At 44.2% G+C, this 13167-nt stretch overlaps 1 protein-coding gene across 1 annotated transcript in view; it reads right to left on the bottom strand.

The window, feature by feature from the left end:
* The window catches only part of MAN1C1 (mannosidase alpha class 1C member 1), a 63711-nt gene that overhangs the window by 37219 nt on the left and 13325 nt on the right, over positions 1-13167 (bottom strand). The window contains exon 2 of the mRNA XM_074161961.1: positions 4603-4699. Coding sequence (XP_074018062.1) covers positions 4603-4699 — 97 coding nt within the window. The remainder of the gene's footprint in view (positions 1-4602; positions 4700-13167) is intronic.

The raw sequence follows: 13167 nt of genomic DNA on the forward strand, positions 1-13167 counted from the left end.
TGTGAAAGGAGGTTGATGGTTTAAGTCCAGTGGAGAGATGTTACCTGAATCTCCATCCAGATGAGAGACCGGGCAGGTCACAGTGTCACAGTGCAGTGTGAAATTCCTGTAGGATTACGCTGCATTTGCCAGGGAGAAAAAAACACCCGAAGGTTTCTGAATCTCAGGACAATCAACTTGGTACTTTCTAGAGGCCTCTTTGTATATATTCACATGGCCACTACTTTTCTTCCCCAGACACTTCAATCTCTTTTTATCCTGGAGAGCCAAAATAGCACTATTTCCAGGCAACGGAGACCAATGACCTTCTGTCTTCAAAACAAACTGTGAGGACAGTTTAGGCCAAAGTCTGAGCTGAGCACACAAACACAGCCCAAGCAGTTTTCCAAGAACTGTTATCCATCCCGTGCGGATCGCCCTGTGTACTCTGTCACCAAGCAATCCAACGTGGAACAACGTGGAGGGCCCTACACGAGGACGAACTCCAAACACCTCATATCCTTCAGATCCAGCTGCTGTCAGATCTTTGCCACCCAGTTCTGGTGACCTGCCTGTGGCCTAGATGTGACAGTTGTCACATGGATTCACATCAGATAAAGCTACAGAGCCTCACAACGATGCACAAATTTGGCATATGCTGAGAGAAGCAATGGCTGTGACAAGGCAATTCATAATTTTAGGCGTGATTTCAAGTGGGGAGAGAGGGAAAAAAGGGGGGAAACCTACTTAAGGATTGCTATTTTTATACCCAAATTAATATACTAATGTGCAGTTAGGTAGTGAAAAATGACTGTCTAACAGCACAGCAAGGTTCCATATTTACTTACTGTCAATGATTTCAGAGCAAATTGGCTCAGGTTATAAGTCAAAGAAGGATTCTTCTGCTGCCAGCACTACACACTTCAAGAGGTATCTGAAAATCAGGCTTCTTACCTTATCATTGTTAAAAGACTGTGCAATCAAAATGTAACTGACAATTCAGCTGATGCATGAGCAGAAATAGATGCCAGCTCACTCTCCCGTAGCTGGAGAAACTCTGTAAAGCTAACAGGATTTTAAAAACATTTTGTCAGAAAAATAAGTGGCTATGACAGACCCAGGGAGCGGGCAGAATAATAATTCAGCTATCTAAGGCTGGATATCACAGTGACAGGTGCATTTCAAGTGCTGCGCTACATAATACGGTTGCCCTCTCCGGCAGTCCCACTCCAAGGAATTCAACATGCTTTGCAAACATCAATTAATTTAATGCTCACAACACTGGTGACAGGAATGCCGAGATGCTGGGGTAAAAAGGGTTAAAATAACTAGATCAGCACTGGGAACAGAACGTACCTGCAGATCTCTTGCCTTCCCCCTTAGCCACAAGCCCAGATGTGCCATTTTTCTTAAATAGTTCTCCTAAACAAGCATGTTTTGGGCCTGATTCTACCACTGGCCACACGCTCTGCAGGTCTTCTTGATTTAGCTGAAGTGTGCAGAGAAATTTTGCTGATAATTCTGAAAACCCCGCAGTTGTGCAATCATTCACACTGGAACCTTGTGGTGCAGTTTTTATTCTTACAGAGATCGTCCTTCCACCCTAGCAGTAGGCTTTGCCCATTGCCATGGTGTAATTTCCAGGGAAATCATCACACATCTGAAACGGCTGCAAGTCTAAAACCTGTTTACCCCACTGGAGGGCATGGGATGGGATGTTTAGCACGGCACATCTTATCACAGGCATCACAGCTGAGTAAATAATGCTGATGAAAGAACCACAGCTAGCGGGTTTAAGGAAAGGGCTTTCAAGTTGCAATGATCATAAATGACAGCAATCAGAAGATTTCTGTACAAATAAGCTACGTCCAGAACACGGGACAATCTTGATGAAATTGATGTCCTAGGAATAGGACCTGGAGAGCATCAATCACAAGTCAGAACGTAAGATGAAGTGATCAGATCAAAGTCTGAGGGGGAACGCTGCCTTCCAGTGTACATAGCAGCCGACCACTGACCGGGGTAGTGGGGACATCTGATCAGTCTCAGTGTAAAGAATTTCTTCCGAATATCTAATCTAAATCTCCCCTCTTTCAGTTTAAAACCGTTACTCCTCGTCCTATCGCTCCACTCCCTCATAAAGAGTCACTCCCCATCTGTAGCCCCCCTTTAGGTACTGGAAGGGGCTGTAAGGTCTCCCCATAGAAAGGAGATGAACTGGGGTGGAGACACAAGAGGTTTTCTGCCTGTGATTTTCCTGCCATTGGGATAGACATCGGGGAGGGATGCTAGCTCATGGCTGTTAAGATAAGCAGAATGCTGTGTCGGAGCAGGAGGTGAGTGTTTATTTTGTATTTCTACTTTGATTAGAAAGAATATTCGATAAAGAGCAGCTTCCCCCAGGGTGAGGCTGCTAAACTGAAGGCAGGCTACAAGTGAGCAGCACATCCACAACAGGAAAATGTATCACCCTTCAAGAACTCGACTGCTTCTCATGCACCCAAACATACTTCAAAATAGCCCAGAAGAGGTTCCTTCCCTCCCACATGGAAGCAGCTGCAGAGAAATCTCAGCTTAATATCGACACCTCCAGCCTGGAGAGTACCCAATTTGCCTCCATTACATCTGTAGTTTGGAATAAAAAGATGCCCGATGTGGCAGGAGGGGGAACGGGCAACAATGAAGGTGGCGAACAGTGCCCTGTCCTAATTTCTAAAGCCTCTGAAGACAGGGGAGATAGAGGGCTGCAGCGACGGATTGCTTAATGCTTCCGTTCTTTACCAGCCACAGTTAAAAGGAGGAAAAGCCTATTAAGAGGCTGAAAGCTACTACGTAGCTTCTTTTCTGCAATTGTCTGCAAATCCTTGTGCTCCAAAGCATTTTCCTTGAGAGTGCTCCTAGGCACGCTACAAACAAGCGTTAAGTACTGCCAATTGTTTTAGCATGATAAATGCATTTAAAAGCTTTCAATATTTTTGTCTGTTTACAGGCACGCTCCTCAAGGAATTTTGACAAGCTTGCCAGAATGGAAAAGTTGCAAAATGCTTAACTCGGTGCTGAAGTTAATGCAAAGTAAGAAACCTGGGTATTCCTGGGGCACTGAAAGAGGAAGGCAAAGGGCTAACAAACCCAAATCACCGATCCTGATAAAGTGAAATTGGGCAAGAGCAGTGGCTGGTCATACACAGCCTGTGCTAGCACAAGGCACGTTTCCACAACTGCTTCCTCCAGATACCCCAGCAATCGTTAACGCAGCTGCCAGGCAACTTACTTACAGTATTGCACAACCTGCTGTGAGTTAACTCTCCTGGTACTTCTGCAGGAACTAGAGAGACGAGTGCTTCATCTGAGGCAATAAAAGGACTTGACGGTGGCACCACAAGCAGAATACGGAGGTTTCTCCCCGTGCTGTGGCTAACCTGAAAGCCAGCCCTTCCTCTGCCATCTCCACCAGGGCCATCTGCTCTTGCAGTCCAGAGGCGAAGCAGGGCTGCCAAAAGGCCATCCTACATGACATGTGCTGCTATTTCCACCTTCAAACCACTTTCACACACATCTCACAGGTCCCCAAAGCTAATGAGGCCTGTGCAGGAGGCTGTACTCAGTCTCCACACAATGCACATCTATGTCTGAAGGATCAAACCCATGTCACGTACTTGATGTAGGCAAGGACTGGGACACCCAGAAAGTGCAAAAACAGGAATGGGAATGTTCCTTCCTACTGTATTAATCCAATCCCTTTGCCCTGAGGAAATAAAAGCTCACAGATAATTTGCCCACTAAAGAACTCTATTCCACTCTAATCTGGGCGAGGGACTCTGGGAGATAATCTCTGCAAAGCCAAGTCCTGTGGAAAGAAGCCAAGAGACCTCTGCACAGCAAGTCTTCCCCCCAGAGGGGTGGGAAAGGGCTGCTAAAGCAGATTCTGCTGGTCTCCTCCCCACGGCACAAACTGGGCAGGCAGGGCCAAGCCAGGGCAGAGTGAGCAGAGCCGGGAAACGCTTTGAGTGCAAATGAGGCAAAAGACAATTTATGTCCCAGAAAGTCAACAAGTATCGCAGCAGAACGAGCAGGGGAATAGCACTGGAATGATGTAAGTGGCTCACATAAAAAAAAGGTAATCTGCTAAAGAGTAAAATTATACAAGCCAGTAAGCACATAGTATAAAGAGCCTTTAATATTGATTAACTCACTCAATATTTCATGGAATTCACATCTTGCTCAACAGTGGAGAAACGAGAGAGAAAATGCTCAGTTTGGTCAGGTCCTGACGTCGACAAGCTTAGACAAATAGCAGCATTGTCAGGTTTGGACTGACTTCATGTTTTAATAAAGACACCGGTTGGTTTTAGTGCTGTTTTCAGACATGTTTGGTGCTAAAGCTGTACACAGCGGTGATACAGGCTGGGCACTGAGAGATGCCTGTAGGAACAAGATTCCCAGCAATGGGATACGAGTAGGTAAGCCCTAGGAGCAGCACTGAAAGTCTCACTTCATAAAAAACGGAAAGAGATCACAGCTGTTCTAGATACTTTGCTGCACTGCAGAGAAAGGAACACACACGGGACATATGACCTTAAAAAAAAAGCGATGAAATTGTACTAAAATTGATTCAGAACTCACCAAACATGTTACCGATGTGGCCATTCTTAGTCAGCGGTCGCAGTTCATTTTTTCCAAGGGCATATTGTTTGTAGTTATCCCAAGCGAATTTCATCATCTGTAAAAAGAAAAGTTGAATGAAAGCGCTTAACAGAACTGAAAGTTTTCTGAACTTCAGCTCTGGAAACAAATGGGAGTTTCCCAACCACTGCTAAACCCGGCAACCGATGGCCCATTAATTCTAAAATATTAATTCTCACTGAACACCGATGAACGGGGCTGCATTCAGCAGTTTGCTGAAGTCTCAAACTGATGGCTCCTAGTGCGGAGCTTGGGACTGGCACATTTCAGAAGTACCACAATATCCAACACACCGAGAGCCCACTCCTCCCCTGGGCTGTGCAAATCATGTGGGAATGTTAGAAAGATGCCTCCATCGCTAAATTTCTGACCTTTTTCGAGGAGTATCAGTACTTCAGAATGGTAACTGGAATGGGCTAAAAATGTGAGGCCAAAGCTGATATATCCCTAAGTACAGGATGTTACCTTCTGAGTTTTTGCATTTCTTTATGATAATGAGATTTGATCAAACTGCAAAATCAGCCCCCCCTCTGCCCACCTTGCAGCAGTTCCCGAGGTACACAATGAGCTTAATACTGCGGTGAGCAAAGGAAGAAACTGGTCTTTGTTTAAGGACTGCACAGAAGTTTTCTTCCTATTAATGAACAGACTAACTTCATAAAGGAGAAAGGGGAGATGCGTGACATTTTGATACCTTCCTATCAAAACTCAAAAGTGCTTTCTTAAGAGAGTCCTGCAGATGGGCTGGGTGATTTCTGAGAAACCCCTTCCAACTCAAACAATTCCATTTGGGATGTTTGAACCGTCCTGCCCGGGCTCAGCACATTAACCTTTCCCCGAGGACTGCAAGGCAGCGGGTTTGTGCGAGTTCCAACACACACACACATCAGCGCTGCTTTTTCTGTCCTCCTGCCCCTTTGGCTCCAGCTGGTAGGAAAAATTAAACCTACAAGTATCCTCTGTGCAGCGCGGAGAGACTAGGACTTGTCAAGCTTCTAAGGAGTGCCTTAAATAAAGCTCCCTTTTATAATCCACACAGCCTGGCTCTGAGCAGTTACAGCCCCTCCATCTCAGTGACCTGTACATTCTTTGATTCAATCCCTGGAAAAAAAGTCAGATAACAAAGGGAAAGAAGGCGGCTTCAAAGAATTGACAATATTCTCCACCGCCGCTCAACAAAGATAAGAGTCTTCTAAAACGCTTCACTCAAACAAGACATTTGAGAGAAAAGGACAGTTTAAAACAAATCATTCCTCCGCAGAGTGCCCCCGTCTAGTGCCTGCCACAGCATTTGCTGCTCTATTTCAGGATCAGGATATGCAGGTTACTTTGGTTTGAAATTCCTACTGTTATTTCAGTTCTTACTTCTGTCCTTCCCTCCAGCTGTGTTTCACAAACCCAACATTACGGACCTCGGGCAGTGTCCTCCTTAATTAGCACACGTACGCAAAAAGCCACATCACCAGATTTCTCCCCGCCTTTTTAAACATCGAGCTTCCAAAGTAAAGTTTCACAGAGCTGGTCATAGGGACGAAGATAAACATTTGCTGAACTGATTGATAACATTCAAACTCCAACACCACCAGGAGAAGGAATGTTGGACAAACAAATAAAGTCAACTAGGGTTTTAAAAACTCAGTGTGGGATGAATTAGTCACTGGAGCGCTCTGCTCTGAGGAAACTAAATAATGCCTGGGGTGTGGGGGGGAAGAATCCACTCAAACATGTCTCAATCATATGATTTGGGGTGTTCATTTTATTTTCGCTACATCTCTGGGGTTTTTTTTTTTCAGTAGCAGCTTTATTCTAAATGGGAAATTCTCATTCCTCATTAACGTAACAGGGCAAATCTTTGAGGAACTCTGGACTCCCTCTGACGGTACCGAGCGAACGCCGCTCTGTTTCAGAGCCTGATGCTGAAACTTAGTGCAGGGAAGACGGTGCTTCCATACAGAGGGCTTTCCCAGGGTGAGCGACAGGGCTGGTGCACCAGAACGCAAACAGCGAGGCAATCTAGTCGCTTCATTTCTCTTCTAAATGAGAGCTGAGGAAGGAGGACCCACCCTTCTGGCACACAGAGAGCCTGGACATGCAGAGGATGTGGAAATGACTCTGTTTTGTTGCACAAAACTCCTAACGTTGTAATTCTGAATCAGAGTCATTTTAAGCCGAGCATGGACTTTAAAGTTATTTCCTTCCCTCAGCTTTTTTAACCCCTCCATTCCAGAACATCCGAAGTTTCCTCTTCAAAGCATGTGAGAAACCTGGGCATCTCTGCCACGCTAGGGCTGATGGCTCCTGGGATCCAGGGGTTGCCGACACCTCCGTCGTAGGCAAGAAAACTGCCCCGGGTTTCCCTTCATCAGCCGCTTACGTCCTACAAGGGAAATCCCCTCCTCCTCTCCTTCCATCCTCTCACACGAGGGGGAAGTACATGAGGCCTTGCTGACAGACACCCCAAAGTGACAAGACTCCCAAGCGCTATTTGAATAAATAAGTTTATTCTTAATTTGCCTATTCAACCATTTAAGCTGCATTTGTCACGGTGCTGCAAAAAGGTTCCCTACAAAACAATTTCTTGGGCTGTGCTGGCTGTAGTGTCTTAAATTCTCCTTCTCTGTTCCGTCCCGAGCTGATAATCGGGCAGACAGAGGATGGATGAGATTGGATATGCTGCCTCCTCGTACTAAAGGGTTGTCAGTTTTCCTTTACGGGAATAAAATTTTGCTCACTGCTTTTAAATCCCGTATATTTGGAAAGCAAAACGCATAACGTGGTGCCCTCTTTCATTTTCCAAGATCAAGCTTTTCTCTCTCTAACGATGGATTCCAGCAGCAACTGGAAAAGTTTTAAAAGCCAAAATTATCTGCCCATTCTGGCTTTCTGCAGCTGCCTTTCCAACCCAAATTTAGCAGTACAACTTCCAAACCACTGAAGAGATTCATCAAGTTTCTAAAAGCGGAGGCTCCACATTTAAATCCCGTTCAGAGGACTGAGATGGAGCTTTCAGAAGCTTTCTCTGACAGAGGTTCCAAATGCCGGGCTGAAATGGAAGGGGATGGAGCCGAGAGGTGCAAAATGGAAATGTGCCTAGGGAGGATTTAAGTCCGCTTTCTGATGAGACACCAAGGTTAGAAGTGAATATTTTATACCATTCTAGTCATGACAAATCACAATACATCAGCACTAACATCATGCCATTTTAGAATTGAAAAATGACACCAGAACCACAAAAATTATGGAAATAGATCCATAATTTTAGATTTTGTTCTTACCAGTATGCCATCTGCCATCTAATAGACAATTATCTATTTGGCCCTGAAATTCTAATCACCCTAACTTTCAGCTGATTTATAGCAGACACTTCCAAATTTATAATGGAGTTTGTCAAATTGTTCTTTCTTTTCTATAATCCGTAAGTCACTTTTTACTTTAGAAAGCTCCAGATACCCAGCCAGACGATTGTATAGCCAAATCAACTAGAAGTAACCAAAGTGAATTCCAAAAACCCACGCTATCACTTCCATCATTTAGGCCGTGACCTTCTCTTGTGCTTTGCTCCATCTAACCCCAAAAAAGCTGTTCCTTTCAAGCCCCCAGGTATTTCATACGGGCAGCAGCACAGAGCCAGGCGCTGAGAGCAGAGTCCTGCACCAAGTCATTTGCTGCTTCAGGATCTTCATCCACAACCTGGAGGACTGCGTCCAGCTCTGGAGAGCTCAACACAGGAAGGACACAGACCTGTTGGAATGGGTCCAGCGGAGGGCCACGAAAATGATCAGAGGGCTGGAGCACCTTCCCTATGAAGACAGGCTGAGAGAGTTGGGGTTGTTCAGCCTTGAGGCTCCGGGAAGACCTTATAACAGCCTTCCAGCATCTGAAGGGGGCTACAGGAGAGATGGGGAGGGACTCTTGATCAGGGAGGGGAGCGACAGGACAAGGGGTAATGATTTTAAATTGAAAGAGGGGAGATTTAGATCAGATATTAAGAAGAAATTCTTTGCTGTGAGGGTGGTGAGAGCCTGGCCCAGGTTGCCCAGAGAAGCTGGGGCTGCCCCATCCCTGGAGGGGTTCAAGGCCAGGCTGGAGGGGGCTTGGAGCAACCTGGTCTGGTGGGAGGTGTCCCTGCCCAGGGCAAGGGGTTGGAACTCAATGATCTTTAAGGCCCCTTCCAACCCAATCCATTCTGTGATTCTATGAACTTTGCAGGTTCTCAACACGGCAGCATTTAGATCACACAAAACCACTGCAGAACAAGGCTGGGTTAAAACTGCTTTCAGAGCATTTTTTTCATTTAATGTATGGAAATACTTTTATTTAGAAGTCAGCTTTATAAATACTCTCCTTTAAAATACTGGGCCAAACACTAAGTGCTTGTCTCCCTTCAAATACTGCCACAGGAAATCATACAGATATTTAATGTTTTCACTGATACCCCAGACTTCTCCATCTGCTGAGCCGAACAAGACGACCACAACAGCACCCACACCACTACCACAGCTTTGCCCGTTCTCTCATTTCTGTTTGTGCTTGACACGTCTTAACTCAGCAAGAACTCTAACAATTCCTGAGATCAAATATGCCAAATCACTGAAGAAAATCCCCACTCCAGACTCTGTAAATAAAAGCATCAATAAAGTTGATGATGCTTAAGGGATGACACTCCCTCTACATGACATACTGCTGTCCCTCAGTCCAGCTGTGCTTTTATGATGCCACCCAGGCTGTAACACAGGAGGTACTGAACAGTTGGAATTTACATTCTCTGCCCACGTGTACTATAGTCTTGATTTTCAGAGTGCCACCACTTCACTCATTTTCAGGGAATCTGAGGTTATGGAAAATCAGAGTCCAGTGGAAAGGCAGTTGGTAACAAAAAGGCATTTAGCGAGTTCTGTGATCCAAGATAATGAAGAAACAGGGCTCAGGATAAAAGCTTGACCAAGGGAGAGCTTTCACTCTCAAAAGACGTGCAAATCTGATGTTCTTTAATATATGGAATAACTAAACCACTGAAAATCCCTGGGTTTATGTACTTGCAAAAAGCAGAGAGATGAGAGAAAAAAAGGAGAAAAAAAGCCCCCCCACTATAGCTCTCCTTTTGTTACCAGGGAAGATTTAAAAATGCAGAGCATTCCCAAACAGCTATTTGATTAGTTTTATCCATCTAGGCTGGGATAATTAGTAAATGCTTGAAAGATGAAATCTAAATATACCAACCAATCAGCCCCTTTCAAGAACTTCCAAGGAACATTACATAAAGCCATTATCTTCACAAGATAACCGCTTTTGTGGCTCTTTAGCCCTCTTTCTTCAACTCCCCTTTAAATATGTAACTTAGATAGCTTAATAAGCTGTCTAAGAAATTAATGGTTTGGGTTTTCAAAAAAAATCAACAAACCCCAAACAAACAAAAACCAAAAGAAAGGTTGTTGGTGCATGTAATTTTAAGTGTTTCTTTCCCTGTTGTATTTCTTGCTTGGTTTTTCCCACCTCAAATTACCAGACAGAAATTCCTCTCTCTGCAGTTGGAGGAAGATTAGTTGTCGTTAAGAGTTTCAAAACAAGGACCTGTTCTTTCCCATCTCTAACCTTCTTGCTACCCCAAAATAGCTCTGTTTTATTTCAGATTTTTAACCTGCGATATAATGCCATATATTTTCCCCAGCTGTGCAAAAAATAATTTGCCACATGACAAGATGCAGAGAAAAAAAAGGAACTGACTGTCAGTCTTGCAGACAGAAGAAAAAGTCTGACTGAACACATCAGGCTATGCCATTTATATTTGCAATAATGGATGGTATTTTTTTCTAATCAGAGTTGCATACACTTGTATAATTCAGGATTGACTGCAGGAAAGGGAATGAAACAGTACCATGTTTATCATCTGTTGCTGTTTTTAATATCATCACGCAGAGATATAAATATCCATACAAACACCATGGCAGAACGTTATAAAAAGGCTAGAATTCATTTGAAACTCTTTAATATAAAACTGAACAACTTCTCAGGCTACTTCTTTGGGACATTGTCCTCAGAAATGTTTTTACGCAATAGCAAAATAATAACAAAAAGGCTGCATGTTAACGCCAGTTGATTGAAAGGTTCCATTTAGGCAGACACTAATATCCACAGGCTTTTACTTCGTGGGTTTAAAAGCCTGTAACTCACAGAACAGCTACTGCTTCAGCACATGAAAGACGTTACCAAGCAACCCACAGAAACGGACACCAACATTGACAATCCATTCTAAAGTAATTACATTTTATAATTAAAGATTACAGTAAATCCAATAGATCCCAACAGGAACCTGAGCAATTTAGAGACATGCTAGCTAACCTGCCTGCTTTATAGCATCCATGTTAGCTCCCGTCTTTGAATAAAACATTAAATGAATTGCAGAGATTTTCATTTAATAGGCCTTCAAACAACTGATAACCATTAGAGAGTCTCACCTCGATAAGTGTTAATCTAACATCCCCTCATTTCTCTAACTTCCTTCCTCTTTTAACTGACGGTGAAGGGGTGACTGTCAGGAAACCCCCAGTCTGTTACTACCAAATGAAAGCCCCGGCAAAATCAAGTCAACGCAATCTCTTCGACTTAGCTGCTTTCCGTTCCTGACCCTTCTCATCCACCCACTGGGCAACTTCCACTCCTGTGCGTATCCGCTTCGCCACCTACACCACAGACCTCATCCTCTTCTTCTAAAAGCACTGGGCATAATAAAGAGGAACAACCAAATTATATTAAACGGTGTGGGAATGAGTTCACTTGGTGAATTCCTACTCAATATTCTTTCGCCCAGTGATTTTGCAGACCCAGAATCATTTTGCAGGAGATGGCAGTGGCAGATTCAGGGTCAAAACTCAAGGCCTGTCTACACGTGCTTGGCGTTGGCCATGACTTCCCTTGGCAGGGAGAAGCAACGGGACCTGGGCAAGGTCCCCGACTCAGGAGAGCAGAAATTACTCTGCTGCAGCTGCATCAACACGGTAACACACCTCTTAGTCAAGGAGGTGATCCCTGCAAGCAAACACTGGAATTAGATGCACAACCGTAACGGGGCAGGAGGCTGATGAACCTCCCCGATAACCCAAGACTGACTCCCGTCACAAACCCACTTCCTCAAAAGCAAAATTTCTGAAAATACACCCTTTGGAACGATGCCCAAAGCTCAGGAAAGCATCAGCCCTTTGACAGCTGCTTTTGCCACTGTTCTACTCAATTTTTCCTGAAACACAAGATAAGGGCTCATGTTTCCATCCCCAAAGCACCAGCCCGAGCTCATAACTCCTCCCTTGTGCTCCGGCGCTTTATAATGGATTCTAAAACAAAATTTCAAACCTTGTCAGCCTACCGACTGTAAATACATCAGCTGATTGTTTAGTGTTAGATGGGAGATAGATACTGTGAATTACTTGCGCCATGTCACTTCATCTAGAAGTAAATATAACAGTAATTCAAACAACGGGTGAGCAGGGCTTTGCTTCAGATTTTTCTGGCAAAGTCATGGCAGCTTGTTTTCGAACTTGCATGGGTGGATTTTTCTCACATCAGTTACTATCACAGCTTACTCTCTCTTGCCCAATAGCCAAAGACACAGCAGACCACGATCTCCATCACTGGAAGCAATGGAGGTTTTCTTTACAAAGTTAAAAGAAATCACCTTCCATCACACAGCCACGAGGCACCTTCCAGCACGCTCTAATACAAAAAAGTTTCAACTTCTGCTTGCTGTTCCCAGACAGACGGGGCAGCTGAGTAAAGGAGAGCTGTTCGGCTCAGATCTGCAGAGGTAAGCACTCTCTCCCCACCACAATCAGGAAAAAAAGCAGGACTAGAAGCCTGATTTGCACTGGGGGAAGAGAAAAAAAAATACCCAGCAGAGAGTAGTCCAAGGTCGTTAGTGTTAGTGACAAGGACAGAAATAGAACTCGAGAGTCTTCCTGACTCACAGCCCCTGCTAGGAAAGCTGAATGGGAGAAAGAACAGCTCAAAACACAATTAAACTAACTCCTAATTAAATTCCTAATGCAACTAGATTTAACTGTGTCAAGAGGGGAAGAAAAAAAAAAAAATCCTTCGATAGGACTATCTCAGGCATTAAGGCACAGCTGGATCCAGCTGCATCTAAATCAGGAAACATGTCAGCAAGAGCAGTTGATTTTGCAGTTAGTTTCTTAATGAGATGCTAGACTGTAAGAGGACGACAATGGTTTTGAGAACAAATTTGCAAGTCTAGACCAAAGCACAGGGTGATTTAGTAGAGAGACGAGAAAAGCTGTAGTCTATCTCCTTCGCTTCCCAGAATCAAAGCTTGTGGAAAATTCTCATCGAAATAAAAGCTATTTGTGTTCTCGCTCACCCTAATGCTGTCAGCTTTGTATTTCCTCTGAGCCTCTATAACTGATCAAACATATGATATTCCAGAGTACGACCGAAGCCGACGCTGCACGAGGCCAGCAATAAAAACAATGAAGATTCTTCTGGTCCTAAGCTTGT

The sequence above is a fragment of the Numenius arquata genome, chromosome 21 (assembly GCF_964106895.1).
Source record: "Numenius arquata chromosome 21, bNumArq3.hap1.1, whole genome shotgun sequence".
NCBI lineage: Eukaryota > Metazoa > Chordata > Aves > Charadriiformes > Scolopacidae > Numenius > Numenius arquata.